We start from the raw sequence: 23,237 nt of genomic DNA on the forward strand, positions 1-23,237 counted from the left end.
AAAACATGCCCGGGCCCGAACCATGCCGCGCATGCTGCAAGGGCAGGGTTCAGGGAGCTCTGGCAGCTCTTGCAGCAGGCGGACCCAACCGGTACCTCGCGAGCTCGCCGCTTGCTCACCACCAGCCATGCCATGATGCCCCTCCATCTTCATCCATGCCAGCCACACTTGACATGCTTGCCCGCCGTCCGGCATCCATGTATCAAACGCCGTCCCTGGACTGTCCCTGCTATGATTATGAACCTTTTTCAATCATCGAGATTACAAGCTGCTTTTTAACTGGCAAATCCCATTGACAGTCATCGACCCTAATCATCATGGAAAGTCGGTCTGAAAGATTAGCTTGGAAAAGGGGGAATTCAAAGACTTATTTGAACCCCCACGTATCCCCCCATTATTCCATCGTGGAGGAACCAGTCAACCCCGCAAAATTGTTTTCTTTTTTTAACGAATTTGACTAAAGCTTTCGTGCCTGTCTCAGAGATCAAAATGGCTCCAATGGCGGAGGACCCGAGTCTTGTCATGATCACATCCCACTCCCATACCCACCACTCTATCCCCTCGAAACCAACGACCCACGTTCTGGCGTCTGTCTTACATGGACCCCGCGAGGTACAACTGGTACGCAACGGCTTCCCCCACTCCCCCAGATGCACATAAGATCATACCCCTGACCCTCTGTTTAGGAAAAACGAAGTATCGAGGAACCTGCACTAGGCGAGCTTCAAATTCAGATCAAGTCCACGGGAATCTGCGGCTCAGATGTCAGTTACTACAAAAAGTTCGCAAATGGCGACCTATGTGCGTGCGCACCTTTGTCACTTGGCCATGAATCTTCCGGTGTAGTTGTGGGAATTGGCCCTCAGGTCAATGGCTTCACAATTGGCGACAGAGTTGCCCTCGAAGTCGGCATTCCCTGCGGTCAATGTACGATATGTAGGAAAGGAAGATACAACCTCTGCAAGAAGATGAGATTCAGAAGTAGTGCGAAGAGCGTTCCTCATTTCCAAGGAACCCTTCAAGAGAGAATCAATCATCCAGCCATCTGGTGTCACAAGTAAGTCTATGTTACACGAAATCGGGAAATTTCGCAATTGGCTAACACTTCTTTCCAGAATTCCAGACCATATATCTTTCGACGCAGCTGCTCTCCTCGAGCCTCTATCTGTCGCTATCCACTCTCTAAATCGTGCTTCTCCAGCACCAGGATCCACGGCCCTCGTCATCGGTGCTGGCACCGTCGGTCTGCTCGTTGCAGCGATGGCCCGCCAGTCCGGCTGCACCTTCGTGACCATCATAGACGTCGATGAAGGCCGGGTGAACTACGCCATAAAAAAGGGATTCGCAACACACGGCTACGTCGTTCCCAAACCATTCCACTCAAGTGCCTCATCCTCCTCAATCTTCACCTCTGGAACTTCAACTCCAGCCAGCTCAGACGGAGCCATGACTCCGCTCAGCAGCTACAGCAGCATCAGCGACCGTCTCGACGGCGCAAAGGCAGTAGCTGCTGATGTCCTCTCCGTAGCGAGACCAGATATGTCCCCTCTAGAAGATGACGAAGATGATGGAGTCGATGTCACTTTCGAATGTACCGGCAAGGAAGCCTGCATGCAGACTTCTCTTTACGCCACCAAACCCGGCGGGAAAGTCATTATGGTCGGCATGGGAACGCCAATCCAGACAGTGCCACTCTCCGCTGCTCATCTTCGTGAGGTAGACATCCTTGGTATTTTCAGATACGCGAATACGTACCAGACGGGTATCCGGCTCTTGGCTGGAAAGGGAGCCATGAAATTGCCGAGTTTGGACGATATGGTGACCCATAAGTTCAAGGGACTGGCCGAGGCGAAGAAGGCTTTTGAATTGGCGGGACGGACGGTTGATGATGAAGGGAACTTGGTAATCAAGGTCGTCATTGAAGCGTAATAGGCTTTCTTTTTATTCGATTGTTAGAGATCTGCTGGCAGCCAGGGCGATCTGTTTATTAACTTTCGCTCTTCAAGTCTCTGTTCGTCGTGGGTGGGTGGCTCTTTCGTTTTAGAGGGTAAAAAAGTGTTGGAAAGAAACAAAGTTACAGCGAGCGCGGGCAAGGTAGATTACACTCATGACTTGGATTCTATAATGGTATTCTCATTCTCTCATCATGGCTCTATTCGTCATCGATTACCTCGTGTCGTCTCATGATCGCTGCAAAATAACGCCGGATTCGTTATTATCCACACCCATTTGGACGCCCAGAAAATGCAAATCGTGTCTGTCACCCGAAACCCCAGCTCGCTCATGAAATGAGGTCCCCGACGCCCAAAACTCCATTGAACGATCCTCCCCATCCCGGTCCGCCATGACCTCGGTCTATCTTTGACTTCATGGCCTTTTGGTTGTCAATAATTGCGAACTTCCTGCCCGTTTCTCTGACCTCTTTGATGCTTCCGGTGATGGTACTCAATAGTGACACAAGATTGACGTCGTTCTGTTCTGACATAAGCTCATGCTCGAATGCTGCACTGTCTGCTGGGATGAGGAGGCTCAAGCGGCCGAGCAGCGCCTGGATCGAGCGAAGGATCGAGTGGCTGACCGGGGTGTACTGCTTGTCGCTGAATTCGGCGCCCTCCGGAACGGTACTCGAGATATAGGAAGGGGGTAGGTTCTGCAGGTACACCGCAATTAAGTTGATCCGTGAGTGCAACATCTTGATCGCGTTTGCCTTGGCTGTAAGAGAAGCGATCAACTCCTCGTCTTCTCGAGACAGATGGTCATCGCCCTTGCTCGATTCCGAGTCCTCATTTCCTGTCGTTGCTCGTGCTTTTCCCTTGCCCTTGTCTGCTGGTTCGCTCTTGCTTGATGACTTCTTGGATGTACTCTCCACTGCCGTAGCGTTACCTCCTCCTCGGGCAACAAAATCCACACTGATCATCTCAGCTTCTCCTGTTTCGACGCTGTAGGGAAGCTCCTTGAACTTCAACGCTAGTTGCGGCTCGCCATCCTTCATCTCCTTGTCCTCTCCATTATCCACAGCAACATCTTCTGCTTCGAAGTTACTCTCATATATGGTCAAAGGTAGCTTGCCGCCAGCTGAATTCTCGAGAACTGCTGTTGGATGGAAGCCTAGGAGGATGGCAGATTCGTTGTATGATTGTAAAATTTGTTTGTGTATCGGGAGATGGTTTGGTTGTGGTCCAGGGGTTGGGAGGATGGTGTACCAGCCGACAAGGTCAAGAGCAGGGACTTTGTGTACATCCTTCACTAGATTGTAAACATGCATTAGCAGAAATCTTGCTCATTGTGGCAGACTTGACTGACTTTGTTGTAACCTGTCTTCAAACCAGGCTTGGTGTAGGACAACTTCTCCGTCAACCTGCTCGAGCAAACAATCAAATGCATGCTCAATGGTAATTTCTCTGCCATTCTGTTGACCCAATAGAGCCCCGACAATAGGTCCTTTCTGTTGGCGAAGCGTATGTCTTGTAATGTAATCGGAGATTGTGAGAAGGACCAAGGGGTGCAAGGCAACTTGAAGGCTAGTGTCTGACGATTTCTGGCTTGAGATGAGAGGATTTGGGGCGCTTTCGACAGCCATGGTTGGGCTTACACAAGAAATGTGTTGTCGGTAAGTAGTCGTGCCTAGATTTGTTTGTTTTGCGGTGCTTTCTTGTTGGTGGTTTTGTGTTTGAGTAGGAGCTTGACTATCAAGAGCTTCAAGCTTGGAGCTGCTCGAGTACCTAATGGTGGATCGCGGGGTGGTAGCCTGGCGCTAATGCCCCTGGTCTTCCACGTGATAGTTGCCAAGACTCCAGCCTTGCCCTCCATTTCTTCATCTCTTTCCACGGCTCTCAACTTCACTCATCCATCACTCGAAAGGTAAATACTGTAATACTTCACAATACAACCATGGTTGATATCGCTACTATTGTTGTTAGTTCTGGGACAACTGCAGACTCAGACGAAACTCTTTCAGGGAAGTGTGGTCGTTGTGGTCCATTGAATTCACAGCATTTCACGGTCCTCCAGCTCAAAGAATTTCATTTACATCTGTTCTTCTGTCGTCTATCATATTTCCCCAGCCATGTCTCTGTAATCTCAGATCTCCTATTCTCACATTCGTCTTTCCATACTCTACTTTGCATCATGACCCAAGTCAGGCATGTTCAGCTTCTTGGGGCTCGTTCCAATTCTCTTCCAGCTGTATTGCGATTCCACAGCCGAGCGGAGCTGGATCCAATGCAATTCGAATCCATAAATGAGCAACAAGCGTGCCACGATGATAATCTGCAGCGAGACAATTCTGCCATGGATGGCGTTAGAGCTGAGCCTCCAGCCGGTGAAGATGATGATGCGCAGATCATATTCTTTGCCCCAACGCGAAGGAAGAAGAGGCGAAGAAGGTATGACACTTGTCCATTTCTGTTAAGGACCGTATTCAATCCAATAGGATTGAGTATCCTAATTCGACATTTCCATTTGGTCAGAACTGTAGACCTCAAATCGATCTTCCAAGTCCCAAATTTTACAATGTGCTACCACAACCTGCTCGACGAATGAGCTCTGGTGTGGTTCAGCGATTGGAATTGTGTCATATTGGGGAGGAGAAAAGCCTACCCATACGAGCTGGATCGTTTCCATCATGCGGTGAGAGTAACTGTTCGACTATTCAATGTCCATGGTTTGCAGAACCCAGCTATTCCTCGGCGCCCGCTTCCCAGTTTCCCTCCCTGACGGACGCTGCCGCTTGGGAAGATCAATCTCTGCCCACTTTGCAACCTCGCCCTCTCCCTAGTATCCCATGGAAACCCATACATCTGGATGCTCAACATCCGAATAAGCGCAAGCACGACGAGAGCATAGACGATACAGCTGCTGGACCAACTCCTCTCCGGAAGTGTGTTCAAGTATCTCCTCGCACATCTCCAACTTAAGAGATTTCGTCGCTATTCTCTCCATATCATACGGATTCGAAACACTTCCACGTGTATGGGCCAGATCAGTGCTTTCCAGCGATATCAGCTTGGCCAAGTAATGTAGGGGACATTTTCGACAGCACCGACCAACAGCATTATGAACCTTCATTCTCCCAACAGCCATCGCTCCTAATGGAACTTTCTGATTCTGATTCAGCTACAACAGCGAATCCACCATCTCATGACTCGTTGATCAGCAACAGGTTGAGCAGTACAGGAGGTGGCGGGCCTTGGCACCAGAATGGTAGTCAAACGGAGGCTCCATTGCCGCCAGAATCAAATCGCATTTCGACTGTTCAGCCTCTACATTCACCAAGCACCGGGGAAGAGCTCCTTCGTCGCGTTCAGTCTCCTGCACAGCGCTAAGACACCCACGGTACATCTCCACCTTCAGAAACGACAGCATTGAACAACATCAATATTCCCCACGCGTCACCTCCGATAACAACCCTTCCGCCAGTAGTTCAAGCAACTTCTTTACACACTCCTGTGGCGCCAATCCGCCCTCGCAATAACATCCCGTTCACACAGTCGTCTGATATCTTACGGAAGCCTTCCCTGTACTCAATTCCACCGTGGCCAACGCCTCTGAATTCGACACTACCCTGGATGCCGAATGTCGCCGCCCAGGCCCATACGAGGTCCCCAATTCTGAACGTCAATCCTTCAAGCGGCAGAAACAGCGAGAAGACCCAGCCTCGACTGAATCATGTGGGGTCGCCGATTGTGCCAGAAAATATCATGTTCGAAAAAGCGGAGTATGAAACGCGGTCACAAGCAACTGGTATCACACCGGAAAAAGCAACCACCGGAGTAATACCTGTAACTCGTGGGCGTGTTAGCTCCAATACTACGACCTTCCAGATTCCGAATGCGCGCCTGAGCAAAAGACACTCTCCGAACTTGTATGTAATGTAACGCCACAATGAAATCTGTATGCTAACCAATCTTGTTATTAGGATTGTGGATGCTGCTGAAACTTGCTAAGAATTACTCCCCTTCGCTGAGGTTGCAGAGCGTCACGAGGTTTCACTCCAAAGAGTGTTCGATACTTTTTCCGCCATCGTTCAATTTCCATTGCTCCGGAACGCAGATGACAAATGGCGACATGGCTCATTTGGGAAACGACGCATAGAAAAATACAGGGATGCGAAGAAAGCAATGGAGAAGGCTCGAGAGACCGAGCGAAAGCCCAGATGAAAGACATGAGAATTCGAGCAGAGGACCTTGCACAGGGCAAAGAGGGAAGGAATCAGCCGTTGCTGAAGTCAGCAGTCCTGAACAGCGCACGAGAAGATCGTGGAGCGAAGTAAAATTGCTTTCCGGTTGCTGTCGTTGGAATTGGTTGCCATCGCCCTTTTCTGGTTAGCCTTCAATCAATCAAAACCACGTCGACTCTTGTCACCAACAGCACTGGCTCAGTCACATTTCGAAAGGCATGTATTCAACTTCGGGGTCATACATTGTGCTTCTATCACTTTTCGGTGTCGTCGGTCGGCTCCCAAACCACCATGCCATTCCACCGCAATAGACTTACAGCTCTCAACTCTTTCCCTCTCTGATGATGGGCCTCCTGGACTGCCTCCTGAATCTCCGTCACTGCCTCTCTCGACCTCGCAAACCTTAGCGACACCATGAGTGTATTATGAAGGTGGTCGTACTTTCTGTTGATTTCAGATATGGCGTATGGTGGATGGCACTCATGGCACGTATCATCAATGTGGCGCTTGGGGCCCTGGACGTCTTTGCAGAGTACCTGCGTTTTAACGGAGCCTTGGCAGCGAGATGTATAGTGTAGGAGGTTATGGCCGCAGCTCATGGTTGTAGTTGTTCCTTGACACATGGTAAATTCTGTTTCTGGTGTTTGTGTACTCTGAAGTCTGAAGCTGGAATAATATGTGTTAGGAAGGCAAGGTCCTCTGGTTTGTGCCTTGGGAAAGCTTCATAAAATGGGCAGTCCAGTTCTTGAGTCTGTGTCGGAGCTTCTGTTCTTCTCTAGAAACATTACTCTGTCATTCGATGTGTAAAAACACTGTTGGCGATTTAAGTCAGGCGACAAAGAACTTGCAATCTTAGACAACTTCAATTCATTGTTTCACTCAAGTTGCTTCACTTTTTCAGCTTTTCTTTGTCCTTATCCTGCCATCTCAACGCTCAAAGACAATAGGTTTAGTTCTGGGATGAAGATGGAGTTCACTGCAAAGGATTCTCCAGCACCCGCGAGTTGTAAATAAATCTCGCTTATTGAAAGTGCGGAATAACAATCAACAACGCCATTGTCTTGAAAGCTCCCAACTTTCCGGGCTTATTTGTTGGCCAAGTAAATTGGCGAGTGAACTCATAAAATTATCTTCAGAAGCGGAAAATGCCAGTTTTGTAGATCTCAATCGTATCTATTTATTACTTTCACTGCATTTGCGAAAGTGTATCTTGCCCAGAATAATGCATGAATAACACCCAGGACCCGAAATTCTCTTAGGCTTCTACCTTGGTACCGAGTGCTCAATATCACACTCTTAATCCCTATCCCAGCCACTCACTAAGCTTTGACAAATTCCTCCAGCTGGCCCGTCTTCTTACAGACAGCATCCTATACGCCAGTCAGCTCCGCTTCCCTCAACAAAGACGAAAATAAATAACGAAGCCAATCACAGAGTTGAACTTACCACAATCCACTGCGGTATGATCCCCAAAATACTCATCATCCCCGCCGAACTCCCAATATACGTCTTCCCCTTCTTCCCTTTCACAGCATCCCGCACAATCTGCCTACCCGCCTCCTTAGCAGTACAAATATTCCCCTGCTGAATCTTCCCACTCGCCTGATCCCTCAAAATATGCCTAATACCCTCATAGTAACTCCCTTCCGCAAGCTCATACCTCTCATCGCCCCTCTCACCACCTTCATCTTCACCTCCACCTTCACCGCCACCCTCACTGCTCTCGACACGTTGATCCTTCATATTCGCATGAAAGTTCGTCTTCACAATCCCCAGAATCACAGTCCCGATCCGCACACCCAACGGCTCCATCTCCAACCCCATCGCCTCAGATAACGACGCCATCGCCGCCTTCGACGAGGAGTACACCCCATGCCAAGCCAGCGGGACGAGCGCCGCGCCGCTGGTGATGTTGACTACCATACACTCCCCACTGCCACCGCCAGAAACCGTATTCCCAGCGATCATCAACGGCGTCAGAGCCCTGATGAGTGCCAATGGACCCCAGACGTTGGTCTCGTAGATTAGGCGTTCGGCATCGCTGATTCCGGTGCCGTTGAGGAGGGGTCGGATGAGCCCGATGCCGGCGTTGTTGATGAGGTATTTGAGGCGGCGGGGGCTGGACTGGTCTTGCTTTGGGTGGGTTCCGTTATTGGTATTTGGGGAGAGATGGAGGTGGGATTTGACGGATGAGAGGACTGAGGCGATGGATTCGGAGGAGGTGACGTCGAGGGCGAGGAGAGTGATGTTGGGGATGTGTTGGAGGTAGGCCATGGAGGAGATGGAGCGGGCGGTGGCGAAGACGTGGAGTCCTTGGGGAGAGGGTTAGTTAGTTATTTGGTAGGCAGATTTAGATAAACAGAGGAAAGTAGGGAAGGAAATAGGTAGTATTGATACGTTCTCGGAGACGTGCTGTGCTGGAAGTTCCCAGTAATGAACAGGTATTGTAGGGCAGATAGATACCTTCAGCCAAAAAGGCCCTCACGATACCCTCTCCTAGTCCACCCTCACTACAACCAGTCACCAGTGCTGCGTCCATATTTTCTTTCTCTTTTCTCTCCTCTCTTCGCTTCTTATCTTCTCTCTTTTCCCTTCCTTCTTCTGCTCCTTTCAAAAGCTTCCAACACAAACTCAACAATCAGATTCCCAAATCCCAAATTCGAAAACCCACAGAGATGAAATTTTAGAACTTTTACTTTCAAACAAGCTGTCTCTCTCTCTCTCTCTATCCAACCCTAAACAACGGAGGGGAAATCGCAATATTGATATACCTCTCCTCTCCAACTCTCCCAGCAGGCTAAGCGAAGCGACCTGCCAAACACACCACAAAGCCATTGATTCCCCCGAGTCCCGACTTCTTGGCATTTTTGCTTGGTCAACGCTGTGTTTGCGGAGGGTTGGTCGTTCCGTGATTCCTGGTGGATGATGTAGGAAGGAGGGTGAGATGTACAGATGGTTGAGTTGAGCTGGGGAATAAGGTAGTTGTGATTGGTGGGCTGATACGACATGCTGGATTGACAACGTGGAGCGATGGAGGGAATGTCGAAACGGGGCTCTTGGCAAGTAGGTTGATGGTGATGAGAAACTTTAAGCGGATCTGGGAACAACGGAGTTAAGCCCAGTCAATCCGTGGTTGGGGTTCAAGTGCAAAGTTGAAACTGAGACACGCATCGTCCAAATCCCTGTTCATTTGATAAGATATTCATTCACTGGAGCAGAGTACTCTCCAGAACTGGTTCCCACACTTCAAATCCATTCCCATTCCACCCGGACGAGTAGGTCCTTGCTGCAAGCAGTCATCTCCCAGTCATTTACCAGTCCCCGTCGTCAGACCTGCTGGGCCTGGCGATCTCTGCTCATCTCCTCGTTCCGAAGTGAAGATTATGTTTAAAGTATATGCAAGCGTCATGATATCCCAGTTCCCTGCGAACCCAACCATTCCAGCTTGTGCTTAGCCAGACCAGACCGAAATATTTCCAAACCAAACCCGCTAATCAAGCATCAAAACATTATAAAAATGAAGAGTAGTATGTAGTCGTTCCATGTATCCCCTGTTCTCCGTTTTCACGCTCCGTCGTTCGAAAAAATGGTGTGCAAATGTCTTGCGTCGTGAAATGCTCGGTCCATTTTGTGGTGAGAGCTAGTTTCCTGATTGAAAGAAACGCCGACTCTTAAGCAACAGCAGTCATTGGCTTGACTTCCAAATGTTCATTCGGCGTCGTAGGGACACTGTGGAAGGTATCCTCATCACCGTCATCCCTATTCTTCAACGCCATTTTCTCATCCTCGTCATCCATCGGCTTGTGCAGAGAGATGATAGGTGTAATATTATTCATGTGTTGTCCTTCAAGCTCATGCTCGACCTTCTGCTCCAAGGATTCGCGTTTCGAGTCCTTGGATTCCGTCTTCTCGAGATCCTCCATCACGATAGCCTTCTCAACCTCAACGCCTTTCTTCTCTGATGCTGCATCGCTGAGTTTGCGAGGAGCTTCGCTGCTTTGACGACTGATGCCGTGAAGGTCAACTGATTCGAAACTGTCCTTCAAAGGAGATCGGCCGCTGGCTTGGTCGACCATTCCAGGTCTTGCAAGATTCCGCGGGGGTAGAGGTGGTGGTGGGGGACGTTTTGGGATGTCGACTAAGCCTCCTCTTGCCTTGATGGCTTGAGGTGTAATGACTTGAGCTTGCGCTGACGCAGCTTCGAAGATCACGGGCTCTTCATAATCATCGTCATCATCTGTCATGTAGCTGGTGTCAATGGAGACAGTGCGATGATCGGTACTACTGCGTCCTCTTGGACTATCAGCCACAGTGGTACCGTCAAAGTCATCGCTGTTATTCAGTCTGCTAAGCGAGCTGAGGTCGACTTTCGTATAGTCAATCTCCTCTGGCTCGACGACTATTGGCTTCTCATCTTCTTCCACAATCTTCTTGCCCTGGTCGCTGCGACTTGGACTCGTGCTAGGCGTAAATCTATCGTCCGTCTGTGTGCCCATCTCGGTAGTTTGCGTTGCTCTATCGGTGCTCGTCCGTGTTCGGTAACTCCTGTTTGACATGTAACTCTCCCTGTTGCTCCTCGTTGTCAAAGTATCCATACTTCTCCTGTGGAATTTGCTGTACATAGGACTTGTCGGACTTGGATTGAATTCGAATTGTGTACTTGAGGGCCTGCTTTTTGTGCCAGCCTCTCGAATCTCCAATCCCTCAGCTTCCAAAGCCAGCACACCGTATGGATCTGGATCGTCTGGTTCTGGGACTCCAAAAACTGGACCATTCGCTCCAGGCACTTCTAACTCGAGATCTCCCGGCGCAGGTTGATTTGCCAACAAGTCCATCATGCTCCTATCAACATCGCTCCGACCTTCCGCTGCTTTGACCGTCTCCATGAGCATCTTCACCTCGTATGGAGGATGTCTTGCTTTCCCAGCCAGAATATCCGCAACGCCAATCCTTTCTCCGTAGAATCGTTCGTTCTCGTCCGTTCGCTCGATTATGACCGTTCCGTCGACTTGGACTCCAGCGTAGAAACCTCGCGATTTGAGGTAAGTGAAAACAGGGCGGCTATTGGAAATTAGCATTTGGCTCTCTCCTGTCAGGAGATCAGTTAGAGGGAATCAGGAGAATTTACTTCGCCTGCTTCCATTTCCCGTCATTCTCCAAAACGCCACCAACACCAACAGGTCCGGCGACCGCTGAGATTTCGCCCCCAAGTGTAGCCCGGATTTTGGTGAAAGCATCGAGAGCTTTGCGATTATTGATGACCACTACGCAGTCGTAGATATCGACACCGACGAGAAATCCCAAGCCAGCAGTATGTAGCATGATTCCCGAAGGAGGACTCCATTCTCCATCTTCTTTCCTAGCAATCAACACGCCCGAGCCTCCAGCCCCGGACACCCATAACCCCGTCCGCATAGTCGTAAATATTGCCAATCCCACTGCATTCTGTATGACCTTTTCTGGAATCTTCTTCAGAACTCGTTGTTTGCCCTTCGGTACGCCGTCAGTCGCAGGGCGGTCTTCCTCGGCGTAGAACCCATCCTCTGGTTGCCACGAGTTAGTAATTGCTTGTTGTGCCAATCTGCGCAACCAACAAAAAATCCACTCACTGCAGAATGATTTCAAAATGCGCGCGGCTTTGTCGGACTCCTTGTCGAGAGTCGTAGGCCAGAATGCTTCGGATCCGATCTTATTCGAGAACTTGTTAATCGGTGCGCCCACTGTAAAAGCTGTCAGTTTGCAATCCTTTCTGTAATATGCGATCGGCAGCCTGCGGGTGCGGTGCGCTCCGCTGCGACTCACATTTATCAACCACGGCGTACACCTTGTCGAAGCCCTTCTTGCTGCCCGTCTTCGTTTTGTCCCACGAGGGGAGCATCGAAGTAACTCGCTGCATCTTGGCGGGTTAGTTCATTCGAGCGAACCGCCGACTCTCTGTCGCAGCGAGCGAACAGGAACAGATGAAATCAGGCTGTTCTGCTCTGGTCTGCTGCTCCTGAGGTTCAAAGGACCGTCGGGATGGCGGGGAAGGAAAACGAAAGGGCTGCTGGCGATGACGCTGCTTATGCGACAGCGAGTGGAGAGGGGAGTGGGATCCTGGACTGATTCGTTTCGGTTGTCCGGGTGAGGGATGCTTGCAACTTGAAGCAAAGGCACCTTTATGAACGGTGCGCGCGGACCTTGTGTTCGTTTTCGTCAAACGTTCGGATTTCCAAGGATAAAACAATACTTGATGCACAGGGGAACAAGGAAGAAGAATTCTTCATAACCATCGCCAGAAAAAAATTCAAGTAACAAAGGTGGAAGTGCCGGCAATGAAGCATATAAATGGGCTGAGTCCGGCCGGAAGTGAGGCTGAGGAAGTCAATAGTCAGTCAGTCAGGTCAGTCGAGTGGCCAGACCCAGACCCTTTCGACCTCTGACTAGAAGAAGGCCCCGAGTCGCTGCCGTAAGACAGCTCAGTTTGCCGTTGAAAGAAAAAAAATTCCGGCTAGAGTCCTACCATCCCTATGATACGTCCGTTAAGCTATTAATATTACGGAGTACGGCATTGATAATTTGCTTGTCGGAACGGCCGGGGCTTGTTGTTGATTACGAGGTGCCCCGATGGCGATGTCAAGCGAACCGATGCATCCAGCCGGACAACTGACATCATGAAACGACAGTGCGCTCGACTGGGCATCTCTGGGAAAAGATCAACTGAAAGAAGCAAAAAACAACAACAATCGCAACCGCAACCGGATCAAACTCCGCTTCACGTTGTACGTTTCTCGGAGATTTGATCCCTTAATTATATACCTTGCATGGAGAACACTCAAGATGGTTGTCTGGTGGGTGATGCATTATTGATCCTGGATTGTCCCTGCAGGCTCTTCGGTTGGCAGGTCTTGGTGGGTGCCAGAACACGTGTTGACTCCCGCTTTCATAACGGCATATAGGTATCTACTCTTAGGTGCAGGAGAAGTAGGTTTGTCTGACGACATCAGACATCGGCATTCGAATAAGGTTCGGAATACATGGTGGCGAAGGGGATTTTTTAGATTGGTCTTCAAGTGCAGGAACCGAGTTGAGCGTTCCTGGATAGCCGAAGCCCGGTCTGCTTTGCTCTTGGATTGTACGAGCAAATCATCTTCATTAGATCTCGTATACAGACACACTATCTGTATCTTCCAAACTCAGGTACCGTTATTTCGCCATTCGTTATATATCAATTGCCCATTCGTTTTATTTTGCCATCCGAACCAAGTAATCGTCCATTCGTATCATCGTATACCAAGCCGTCATTCGTCCAATCATATCGGACACTTATGTATCCATTCATCATATCGGCTCATTTACAGTCCCTTCTTCAGTCCACCAATACCTCCAAGACTTGAAGCCACATCGCTGGCCTGTTTGTTGCCCTTAAGTTGGTCTGAGACGTTGTCATCAGTATGATAGCCTTGGCCAAAATATACTTTTACAAGCATCTCAAACAGTGAAAGCTGAAAAGAACAACTTACCGTCAACAAAATCCTCTCCTTCTTTCATGCCCTGTGCTTGTAGCTTCTTCTTCTCTGCTTCGGCCTTGGCCTTGAAGAACATGATACCAATCTGTTCAATGACCGGATCCAAAGCACCAGTTGTATAAGCTGCGCCGAGAGCAACAGCAATAAAGGCGATGACCGCCGAGATGATGAGGTATGCGCTAACCATGATTGCTTTTGCTTTAGGACTGGGCGTTGAAGATTTGGGAGATACTGACAGAGAATTGATGGTATTGAGAGAAAATGTAAGGATTTCTTGGAGGGTGGTGAACAGAGAAACAATTAAAATCAATTCAAACCAAAACATAAACGCAAAGGAAACACTCACATATACCCCTCTCCTACCTCTGCTCTGCACACAAGACCCGTTACCGTTCAAAGATATGACGTTCACAGTCCCTGTCCCGCTTTCCAGCCTGCCAGCTTTCAACATCGCCAAAAAATCAAGATTGACGAGCAGCCGAGCAAGGTTCTGGTAAACTTCTAGCCATCTTCACTGGCCGAACCTGCATTGCTACGTCGGCAACTAAATTGACTTGCAGGAGGTTCCTGGTGCAAAGGTCAATGTGTGGAGCGTGGAGAAGCAGAAATCATGATTGTGGTGCAAAAGCGAAGGCTTGGATGTTGGGGACGGGATGGAGACCAGCTGGTCAAGCATCTGACAATGCCAAGATGATGAGGGGCACACCACACGTGATGATGCTCTCGCTTCAGAGACAACACGGAATCCAATCCCTAACTACAGTGGATTTACTGTGCCTCTTGACAATCTCAGCAAATCACCAATGGTGGAAATCCGCTCGTGCATAGGATCGTGAGACATGTCTACCTTATATATGCAGCAGCTCCTGTTCAAAACTTTCCTCAGATGTCCAATGTATCCTTCTCTCGACCATTAATCCACCCCATCCCAAACATGGGCAAATTGACGCTCATCTTCCTTCCAGGCACCGTCGTATGTCTAGCAATTCTCTGGCAGGTGGTACTCCGAGATACTCTCTTCATCACATTTGGAATTGGTCGAACCCATCAAAAGATCGAAGAATTCCCGTACCAATGCCGCAGGCTTGAACACCCACTTCTCGACTCATGCGAGGACATGGTGCTAGATGAAGAGGGAAGGACGTTATTCGCTGCATGTTCGTCTCTTGCGAGTAGGAGGGGCTGGAGTCCTGGGTAATGCGACTCCCAATTCCATTTTTGTCTTAATTTAAAGTTCTCGCTACTGACATCTTGAAAAAGGGGAGATAAATACAACCTCTCGGCACGAGACTTCAACGATCACGTGTCCGTCCTCAACATCGACGAACCCGGTCCAGATGGTCTTTACGGTCTCCACAAGTTAGAAATAACAGGCAACTATGTTTCTGCAACTGGTGGCAACGAAATTGATGTCCATGGCATTGAAATAGAAGTCCTCTCACCAACACGTCTTCGCTTCTGGATGAACAATCATCGACCGCCAGTCGATCCGAATGGTAATCTCCTAGATGGTAAGAATCTAGGAGCGAATTCTACTATTGAGGTGTTCGAGCATACGAGGGGAAGCAAGATGCTAGAACATGTAAAGACGATATTCCATGAGACGGTGTCGACGCCGAATGGGCTGTTGGCGGATGGGAATGGAGGGGTATATATCACCAATGACCATGATTCGAAGACTGGAAAGGTATGCCTACTTTTCCCAATCGCACAAAATGCCCCTATAGGAGATTTTATTCAATCACTGACACAACTTCCACAGTTCCGCTTCTTAGAAATGATTTTTGGCGGCGGTAGTCTCACTCACTGCACTCTCTCCGGTGACTGCCACCACGCTTTCACAGAAGGCTTCAAATTCGCCAACGGCATCACAGGCGCCTTCTCTCCACCCAACACCAAAAACAACAACACAATCTACGTCGCAAATTCCGCCAAAGGCTTCATATCAACCTACACCCCCTCCCCAAAATCCAACGGCACACTCACCCGCGGACCTGACATCCCCCTTGGTATTCCCGTCGATAACCTCAGCATCGACTCCAACGGCGATATCTTCGCAGCCTGCTTCCCGGACGTGTTGGCTCTGGTTGCTAATCTCGAGGGACCGATTGTGGAGAAGGAGAAGAGGAGAGAAATTCCGAGTACGGTGTTGAGGATTAGGAGGGTTGATGTAGTGAATGGAGAAAGGGAGTGGAAGGTGGAGAAGGTGCTGGAGGATATTGAGGGGAAGTTCTTACCTGGCGCGACGGTTGCGGTGCATGATGTGAAGACGGGGAGCTTTTGGCTGGGTGGGGTGGCGGGTCCGTTTGTGACTGTTTGTGACAGGGTCAGGTGAGTGAAACGCGTGTGGATGGGTTCAGAAGCTGTTGTGTTTGCCTTTCGTATGGCTGAGTATATACCATATTCCACTTACCGTTCAATGTTTGCAGTGATGTGTCTTTCGTTATCGTCAGCGAGCTGGGTCCAGTCTCGACGACTCGGACCACAGCGCACCCCAAGTTGATCTGGTCCGTTCAGCCATGAAGTCAACCGACTTCGTCTCATTTCATTTGCACCTGCGATCCACGGACGCATGCGAGGCTGCACTGTTCCGTCCTGTACGTCTGCGTGTGGTGCACGCATGCTTCTGGGGATGAGGCTTCCACGCGTATAAAGAGGGGAGTTCTCCCAAAGCGATAATCTGTCAATCGACATTCAGAAACAACAGGTCAGCTACCACTTACCCTGAAAAGCCCAATCTTCTTCGATTGCGGCAAATGCTGCCCACCCACAATCACTGTCAAACAGTGGACAAAGATTGTTTGAAGATCATCGATCTTGAAAATGGCGCATATCTTCAATGGATGCTGATATGGAAGCAATTTACGCGGACGCTCCTTTATCACGAGTCGATTTATTCTGCCTTGGCTGCGTTATTTATTCTATCGTAACATGGCAAGTATTCATCTATGATTGCTTCGAAGAGGACTGCTGGCGATATCCATGTGGGGTCTTTTTCGAGACATGTTGCGACGACAAGTACAGCAATACCGTATCCCTTCACCAAGATGAATCTGCCGGTTCGTTGAGGTCTTATGTCGCCATCTGTTCGTCAAGTCCATCGTACAACCCCTCGCCCAAACACCTTCAGTACTCATCTCTCCTCTCCATACGCATACGGTGCAACCTGTCGTTCCAGAGCAAGGCTTCTTTAAACACTAGTCGCAATATTGTGACTGAACTATTATGCCAAGACTACATGATTGTAACCAAATGAGACCAAAACGTGCTTTTGCACTATCAGCCTGAGGGACGGGCGCAGCAGTCACAAACAACTGACACATTCCGCACCAGCAGTTCTTTCTTAGAAAGCCTAATCGACACCTTTGACGATCTCCCTCCTCTCCATTAAGCCCCTGCTCCTGCTGCGGCCTTTTGCAGATGCGGTGAATGTGACCTGTCGTCATCGAAGCTGTCTCCGGATAAAGCGCCAGAAAGGACATAAAGTGCTGGGTCATTCGTCTGCTTTTCACACAGTTTGCATCCTTTCCCTGAACGCAAATCTTACTGGTTCACGTCACAGCCCATTGGCCTCGACCCCGTTCCTATTCGCAGCGAGTTCTTGGGAGCTGTTGCCTTGAGGCATTGATCACTGCGTGGACCCCAGCAGATGCGCTCTAGGCCTGTAAGTACCTTCAGGCTGCAAGAAACGACTGCGAATCAAATCCGTACAACTGCGTAGTCTCCGTTGGAACATGAGGGGGGGGTGTATCCCGTATTTTGAACCTTTCCAGGCACGTCAGGTATGTTTGCATCACTCGCGATTTGGGGATGGATGCGTTATCTCCCGGCGTTTGCACTTTTTGGTGGGACGCACCGTTTCTGCAAAATTGGAGAGCGGCAAATATGTGGTGCATCCGATTCGATTATGGATATTTTGCCTCAATTCATTGCCTGGTTACCAGGCAATTTTCGAAATCCCTCGAAAGAACTATTGGTGATAAAGACCGCACTGTCTAGGCAACAATATGCATAAGTAGGGAAAGGGAGCACCTTCTATGGGGCAAAGATTCATATGATGGACGTTGACGAAGCTGTGTCTGACCTAGGAGTCATGAGAGTGGTGTGACTACCTGGCGATTCGGCCATATAAGGTTGATGGCGATGGCTAGACAATTGGAAACACAAAGTTAACCTTCCATTTATTACTCGTACAAACGTTGAACTGCTCATTGAAGTACTTGGGCCTTCATTTTTAGGTGGCAATCTTTTCTGCCTGGGGGCGAACTCTTCAGTTTTACTCAATAATATTGAGCATTCATTCGAAGACCTTCCGAAGTCATTATCTTAACTGGTGAGCACCGTTGGATCACATACAATAGGAAGCATTACCGTCTAATGAATGTTTCAGATCTAGAGAATGTGTTGGCACGTCAATTCCACAGTAGTTACTTGGAAGTGTGGCCACACTACTTCGACGGAAGATCGCTATGAGTATTGTCCTACGCCGGGCGTCGACCCTTGCACAGGCTACGAAGAAGTTTGGCCGGCTTCGTATACGAATCGAAAATACAACTGTCCAACATGCGCAGGAAAGGGGAAAGGAAGCGATGGCAAGGATGACGGTGGAAACAAAAAGGATAAAGGAGGGAGCAAATCTAGTTCGGGACGAAGTAAGGCGGACAGCAGACGCGCTGTCGTATCTCACTAGTTGCACGCGGTTCTAAGCTCCCTCAAAGAACTTCGTAGATTTCACCCAAGGGTTATGCATAATTCTTTGAGACCAATGGAGGATGTGGAGATGGTTCATCACTCATTAACGAGTACACATTTTGGTGTTTGTTGTTGCTTGCGTCATATAGCCGTCTGTGACATGGTTTCTCAAATGCCCCAGTGGGCAGGTAACTTACCGTGCCTAAAGCCAGCCAAAGGTGCATTGACAGTGGGCGTTCTAGCCAGTGAAATCTTCTGTCGGCCAAACTCCGGGGCACAACACCCTACTTGAGGCTCCCTCGCTTGGAAGGAGAATTAATGTAACCTCATGAATGCTGACAACATCATTCAAAAATACATCACGGACGCTTTCATTTACGATCCAAATTATCAGCACAACTCCTGCCTAAATGTCGCAGGACTTGACAGCACCTAATGATGCAAATCCCCAGAGACGGTTTCTAGGAGTTGGTATTACCGGAGAAGTTGTACAAAGCGGAGAAAGGGCTCTGAAGATGCCACGGCAGTACGATACCAAGAACGTGACTCAGGCTCGACGCCGTGAACTTGAATGGTTGATGGAAGTCTCTTGCAGAAAGATCAAGACCGAGATGCAAGTCTACGAGCATTTGGGGCACCACGAAGGCATCATTGCGGCCTCCTATCAGCTTCCCATGCATGATGACGAGGAGCACTATAACCCAGTCATCTCCATGCCCTATATGAAGAATGGCACTTTGCAAGAATATCTCTCAAAGAAAGAGCCTGATGAGAAGCTTCAGATCACGTGGATTCGCAGCCTAGCTGCTGCCGTGGCATTTTGTCATGACAGGAACGTTATCCTTGCAGATATTGGCAGCAGAAATTGCCTCCTTGCCGACGACTTCTCCTTGAGGTTGTGCGACTTTGGCGAGTCGACTATTATTCCACCACATCTGGATGTAGCGGCAGTCAATGACAATGGTGCATCTGTCAAAACAGATATAGCTCAATTCGGCTCAGTCGTGTATGAGATCTCTACCAGAATAAATCTCTGCGACCCCAAGCAGCCACGCATTGACTTCGTTGAAGATGAGATTAAAATTACGAATGATGACGACGAAAGTGGAAGTGACGGAGGTGATGAAGGCCCAGATGGATACTCCGAGGGGGATGTCATTGCCGACCAGACTGAATGCGGCGGCAAAAGCCCCAAGTGGCCAAGAACTGAAGACCTGCCGCGTACAGAGGGCATTCGTTTTGGATCTATCATATTCAAGTGCTGGACTAGAGCATATCAGCACATGAATCAGGTGTTGAGAGATCTAGACGATTATGAGCAGGTCAGATCAGTGAGGGCATGGAAGGCAGCCTGAAGGCGGACGAGAGAATGAGCAAGCTAGATGATCCGAGTATGCATGGATAAGTAGGCAAGGCTTTCTACTTTGAAATTCATCATGCTATGACCATTTGGACTTCAGGCACAGATCGGGGCCAGAATCGGGGCGAGATCACTGCGCTAGTGACGAAGTATTCACGGTCAACAATGGCGTGCACATTATAGCTACAACGGGGGTTCTTGCATAACCTGATGTAAGGAATGTTATCTAAGAAAGGATAACTTTGACATTTGAGGGTCTAATAATAGATATTACATAGGATACGAAGTAGTGGAATCAATGATACAAGCAGAATCAACAGTGCAGCAATCATTGTCTTGCCAGGGGTGGGGTTCTCCTGCATTTGAGTACATGGACTCTGATCGAATGAGCAAATCCATTTGTCGGGTGCGGTGCAATTGTTGTCCCGGCTTCAGAAATCGGTATGATTACCTACTCCGATTTCTCCAACCCTTTTACTTTTGACTTGCTAATCCCATCACATTCTCACTAGCCTCCTATGCCTGGCCTTTCTCGATGAAAGTACATACATTCTCGGTGTTCCGTCTTGTGCGAGATCCCAACACTTATAAACACCTGGTGGGAAATGACCAGCGATCAAGAAGCCATAGCGTGCCGTTACATAAGTAAGCGCCGAGAGCTTGGCAGGGTAAAATATGATAACAATTGTGGCTTGTGGCGTGTTTTGATAGATGTACCGTTGCCGAAGGTGTTTTTGGGACTACGTTGGCGTTTTGCTTCGGTAAAACGACAATTCACATTATCAGCTTTGAAATCAAGGGAACTCAAAGTGTGGGGCTGTATAATACTTTGGTGCCTGACATATACAATCATTTCCAGAAAGTTCACACCTAGTGTTGGCTTTTCCAGTAGTTCTATCGATTATCTTCTGTGGATACATCCTCACAATAGACATATCTAAGCAATTTTCGAGCCGCCTGCCTGTCATGACTATATTAACTTGAAATACTTAAATCACATACATTTCGGCTTCAACATGGCTCAGAAAATCATCACTATCGTGAGGGTGACCGGAAAACAGGTAAGCCTATTCGACCTAACAAATCTCTCGTCCATGATCATTTCAAATCCATCAAACCACATAATACTGAACAGATCAGGGCTCCTCCGTCGCCGAAATTTTTCTCAGAGAGCCAGGCTGGCACGTCCGTGGTATCACCCGTAACCCCAACAAACCAACATAACCTGGTCCGATAAAGGCGTGCACCTCATCGCCGGTGACCTCAACGACGCCTCCTCACTAACCAACGCCTTCGCCGGCTCAACCATTATCTTTGGCGTCACCGACTTCTGGGGTAACCTCAACGACCCCTCCGTCCAAGCCGCAACTCAGAAATCCGGTCGTCTCATCAACGTCGAAGGCTATGACGTCGAAGTCCAGCAAGGTCGTAACATTGTGGAAGCCGCGAACGCGACGGTAGATACGTTGGAGCGATTCGTGCTGTCGATGTTGAGTCCGACGAGGAAGTTGAGTGGGGGGAGGTGTACGCATAATTATCATTTTGATGCGAAGTGGGAGGCGGTGGAGTATTTGAGGGAGAGGTATCCGGAGTTGGAGAGGAAGACTTCGTTGTTGCAGGTTGGGCTGTATATGACGAATTGGAATTCTAGTCCACTGAGTATGCCTGCTAAGGTGAGTTAAATACTTTGTGCTTTTAGGGGCGCGGAGATTGAGAGCTGCTTGGATTTGTGTTCTGGTTGTTGATTCTACGTATTCTTCCTTGGCGCTACCGATGTCACGAGCCGATCACAGTTGCCCCTTCAGCAATCTAATGGCTCCTACATACTCAGTATGCCCATGGATGGTGATGCGCCTGTGCCCATGGTCGATGCCCGGCATGACACCGGTTTGTGCCCCTCTCACCCCCTTTTAAAAAACCACTAACCCACCTCACCAGGCACATGCACCAAAGCCCTCGTACAATTCCCACCCGGCAAGAACCTCCTCGCCTTCGGCTCCCTAATGAGCTGGAACGAATGGGTCCTCCTGTGGGGTCGTATCCACGGCGTCAAGTGTACTTTTGTCCGGATGGATCGCAAGGTTATAGAGAATGCTATGCCTGGAGGCATTGGTGAGGAGCTGGCGGATATGTTCGGGTACACGTCGGATTTTGGATATGATGGTGGGGATAAAAGTGTGGTGAGTCCGAAAGATGTCAGTTTTCAACATTGGTACTGTGTGAAGAGATTTACTGATTTCCGACCTAGCTTGGTGTGGATTTTTCGGTTTCGACTGCGGAGGAGTTTATCAAGGCGGAAGATTGGTCTTCGGTTCTTGGGGTAAATACGAGTTAGCAAAGCGCTTCAAGAGCCGCTTGGTAGGAAATTGGTCTATTCCACGATTTTCTTCTACTTGTCTCCCGAGAAGGAGGTAAATGAATGACTTTGAATCCCAATTTACAGCTTCCACTACTGCCAACACTGAAGAAAAATGAACTTTCAACTTGAAGAAAATTTGATCTTCGCTTCGAAAAATTCGTACATTCCAAAATCAATGCAGAAAACAACCCAACAAGCGAAGCTATGAGCCAAAAGTCGGGATTTCAAGAATCTGGACCTGCGGGCCACGTTTGTTTACTTTACCATACTTCACCGACTTTGCTCCGTGGAGGTCGTCACCCAGCAAGTAATGACACTTGCTTCTTTGGGTAGCTCTATACTAGCATGTTAGCATATTTAATTGACAAATTCCACAAGTGAATCTAAAATATTCACTCACTCAATGGGTGGCCCTGGTGGTATAAATGAACGAGGAATGTATCGAAGAGTAGGACACAAAGAAATCGAAAGGCATTTTCAAATGACGAGTGGAAGGTGGGCCGTTGGAGTCGAAGCGACCGTCTACGTGATTCAGAATACATTCGCGACGTGAGACTTCAAGTCCGAAACTAGGAGGACTGAAGCTCCTTTATGGGCTCTTAACTACAAGCCTTGTTGAGCACAACTTCACGAAAAGTAAATCTACTGTCAACTACATGTCTGCTGTCACTTCTTTGACCTACCTCAGTGATTTTAAGTTTGATTTGCGCACTTAACTAAGATATAGATCCTGATTTTTACCACAATGTTTCTACAAGAATGTATTACAGGCAGCCCGCTTTGACCTTCGCAGCGGTGGCCAGCGCCAAGCATCTCCGTGATGTTGGACAGCATAAAGATCCAGATCTTCGAAGAGAGAAACTGTAGGGGGTGATGTTGACTGTTTATATTACTTTTCAGGCTGGGCCTTGGCATATTGATATTTGCCGTTCGGGAATGTGGTGGTGAATATGGAGAGTCTCCAGTAAAGGGACTCCTCGGGCTGCAAGACGTTCCAACATAATTCATAATTCACTAGTAGATCCTCTCTGGGTGTAGTGCTTGGGCCAAGTTGTAATTAGATGATGTTGCTGTTGGGGACGGGGCATGAAGGACGCTAGCCCTCTCCACAAGGAGCTCGCTTACATTCTTGTAAGCAAA

At 48.8% G+C, this 23,237-nt stretch overlaps 11 protein-coding genes across 11 annotated transcripts; 7 read left to right on the forward strand and 4 right to left on the reverse strand.

Annotated features, from left to right (window-relative positions):
* Nucleotides 1–489: 489 nt before the first annotated feature.
* ONS95_001863 (uncharacterized protein) lies at nucleotides 490–1,929 on the forward strand (the record flags this gene model as incomplete). The annotated part of the gene is made up of 3 exons (XM_058495082.1): nucleotides 490–621; nucleotides 687–1,057; nucleotides 1,116–1,929. The coding sequence occupies 3 exons, from the start codon at nucleotides 490–492 to the stop codon at nucleotides 1,927–1,929; spliced, it is 1,317 nt and encodes a 438-aa protein (XP_058355393.1).
* Nucleotides 1,930–2,131: 202 nt separating this feature from the next.
* On the reverse strand, nucleotides 2,132–3,679 carry ONS95_001864 (uncharacterized protein). The gene is made up of 2 exons (XM_058495083.1): nucleotides 3,304–3,679; nucleotides 2,132–3,246 (listed from the first exon to the last, which is right to left on the reverse strand). The coding sequence occupies exons 1-2, from the start codon at nucleotides 3,578–3,580 to the stop codon at nucleotides 2,282–2,284; spliced, it is 1,242 nt and encodes a 413-aa protein (XP_058355394.1). The 5' UTR covers nucleotides 3,581–3,679; the 3' UTR covers nucleotides 2,132–2,281.
* A 449-nt stretch (nucleotides 3,680–4,128) lies between these two features.
* On the forward strand, nucleotides 4,129–4,916 carry ONS95_001865 (uncharacterized protein; the record flags this gene model as incomplete). The annotated part of the gene is made up of 2 exons (XM_058495084.1): nucleotides 4,129–4,385; nucleotides 4,433–4,916. The coding sequence occupies 2 exons, from the start codon at nucleotides 4,129–4,131 to the stop codon at nucleotides 4,914–4,916; spliced, it is 741 nt and encodes a 246-aa protein (XP_058355395.1).
* Nucleotides 4,917–5,567: 651 nt separating this feature from the next.
* ONS95_001866 (uncharacterized protein) lies at nucleotides 5,568–5,945 on the forward strand (the record flags this gene model as incomplete). The annotated part of the gene is made up of 2 exons (XM_058495085.1): nucleotides 5,568–5,863; nucleotides 5,918–5,945. The coding sequence occupies 2 exons, from the start codon at nucleotides 5,568–5,570 to the stop codon at nucleotides 5,943–5,945; spliced, it is 324 nt and encodes a 107-aa protein (XP_058355396.1).
* Nucleotides 5,946–7,497: 1,552 nt separating this feature from the next.
* Nucleotides 7,498–8,717, reverse strand: ONS95_001867 (uncharacterized protein; the record flags this gene model as incomplete). Its single annotated transcript, XM_058495086.1, has 3 exons — nucleotides 7,498–7,548; nucleotides 7,625–8,490; nucleotides 8,642–8,717. The coding sequence occupies 3 exons, from the start codon at nucleotides 8,715–8,717 to the stop codon at nucleotides 7,498–7,500; spliced, it is 993 nt and encodes a 330-aa protein (XP_058355397.1).
* A 1,132-nt stretch (nucleotides 8,718–9,849) lies between these two features.
* ONS95_001868 (uncharacterized protein) lies at nucleotides 9,850–12,074 on the reverse strand (the record flags this gene model as incomplete). Its single annotated transcript, XM_058495087.1, has 4 exons — nucleotides 9,850–11,239; nucleotides 11,307–11,721; nucleotides 11,788–11,898; nucleotides 11,981–12,074. The coding sequence occupies 4 exons, from the start codon at nucleotides 12,072–12,074 to the stop codon at nucleotides 9,850–9,852; spliced, it is 2,010 nt and encodes a 669-aa protein (XP_058355398.1).
* A 1,438-nt stretch (nucleotides 12,075–13,512) lies between these two features.
* Nucleotides 13,513–13,873, reverse strand: ONS95_001869 (uncharacterized protein; the record flags this gene model as incomplete). Its single annotated transcript, XM_058495088.1, has 2 exons — nucleotides 13,513–13,592; nucleotides 13,681–13,873. 2 exons carry the CDS (start codon nucleotides 13,871–13,873, stop codon nucleotides 13,513–13,515), a joined length of 273 nt encoding a protein of 90 aa, XP_058355399.1.
* A 585-nt stretch (nucleotides 13,874–14,458) lies between these two features.
* On the forward strand, nucleotides 14,459–16,021 carry ONS95_001870 (uncharacterized protein; the record flags this gene model as incomplete). Its single annotated transcript, XM_058495089.1, has 3 exons — nucleotides 14,459–14,880; nucleotides 14,947–15,373; nucleotides 15,449–16,021. Exons 1-3 carry the CDS (start codon nucleotides 14,573–14,575, stop codon nucleotides 16,019–16,021), a joined length of 1,308 nt encoding a protein of 435 aa, XP_058355400.1. The 5' UTR covers nucleotides 14,459–14,572.
* Nucleotides 16,022–18,788: 2,767 nt separating this feature from the next.
* On the forward strand, nucleotides 18,789–19,733 carry ONS95_001871 (uncharacterized protein; the record flags this gene model as incomplete). Its single annotated transcript, XM_058495090.1, has 1 exon — nucleotides 18,789–19,733. The coding sequence occupies one exon, from the start codon at nucleotides 18,789–18,791 to the stop codon at nucleotides 19,731–19,733; it is 945 nt and encodes a 314-aa protein (XP_058355401.1).
* A 1,021-nt stretch (nucleotides 19,734–20,754) lies between these two features.
* ONS95_001872 (uncharacterized protein) lies at nucleotides 20,755–21,420 on the forward strand (the record flags this gene model as incomplete). The annotated part of the gene is made up of 3 exons (XM_058495091.1): nucleotides 20,755–20,799; nucleotides 20,879–20,927; nucleotides 20,978–21,420. The coding sequence occupies 3 exons, from the start codon at nucleotides 20,755–20,757 to the stop codon at nucleotides 21,418–21,420; spliced, it is 537 nt and encodes a 178-aa protein (XP_058355402.1).
* A 150-nt stretch (nucleotides 21,421–21,570) lies between these two features.
* ONS95_001873 (uncharacterized protein) lies at nucleotides 21,571–22,073 on the forward strand (the record flags this gene model as incomplete). The annotated part of the gene is made up of 3 exons (XM_058495092.1): nucleotides 21,571–21,625; nucleotides 21,677–21,933; nucleotides 21,987–22,073. 3 exons carry the CDS (start codon nucleotides 21,571–21,573, stop codon nucleotides 22,071–22,073), a joined length of 399 nt encoding a protein of 132 aa, XP_058355403.1.
* Between the last annotated feature and the right edge of the window lie 1,164 nt (nucleotides 22,074–23,237).

This window comes from Cadophora gregata (assembly GCF_030347475.1).
Source record: "Cadophora gregata isolate MNR1 chromosome Unknown scaffold_10, whole genome shotgun sequence".
NCBI lineage: Eukaryota > Fungi > Ascomycota > Leotiomycetes > Helotiales > Ploettnerulaceae > Cadophora > Cadophora gregata.

Excerpts from the sequence above, each read along its gene's own strand:
- ONS95_001864 (XM_058495083.1), bottom strand. The coding sequence starts at position 3,580 with ATGGCTGTCGAAAGCGCCCCAAATCCTCTCATCTCAAGCCAGAAATCG. Across the intron at positions 3,247-3,303 it reads TGAAGACAGGTTACAACAAA|TGAAGGATGTACACAAAGTC; the intron begins GTCAGTCAAGTC and ends TTTACAATCTAG.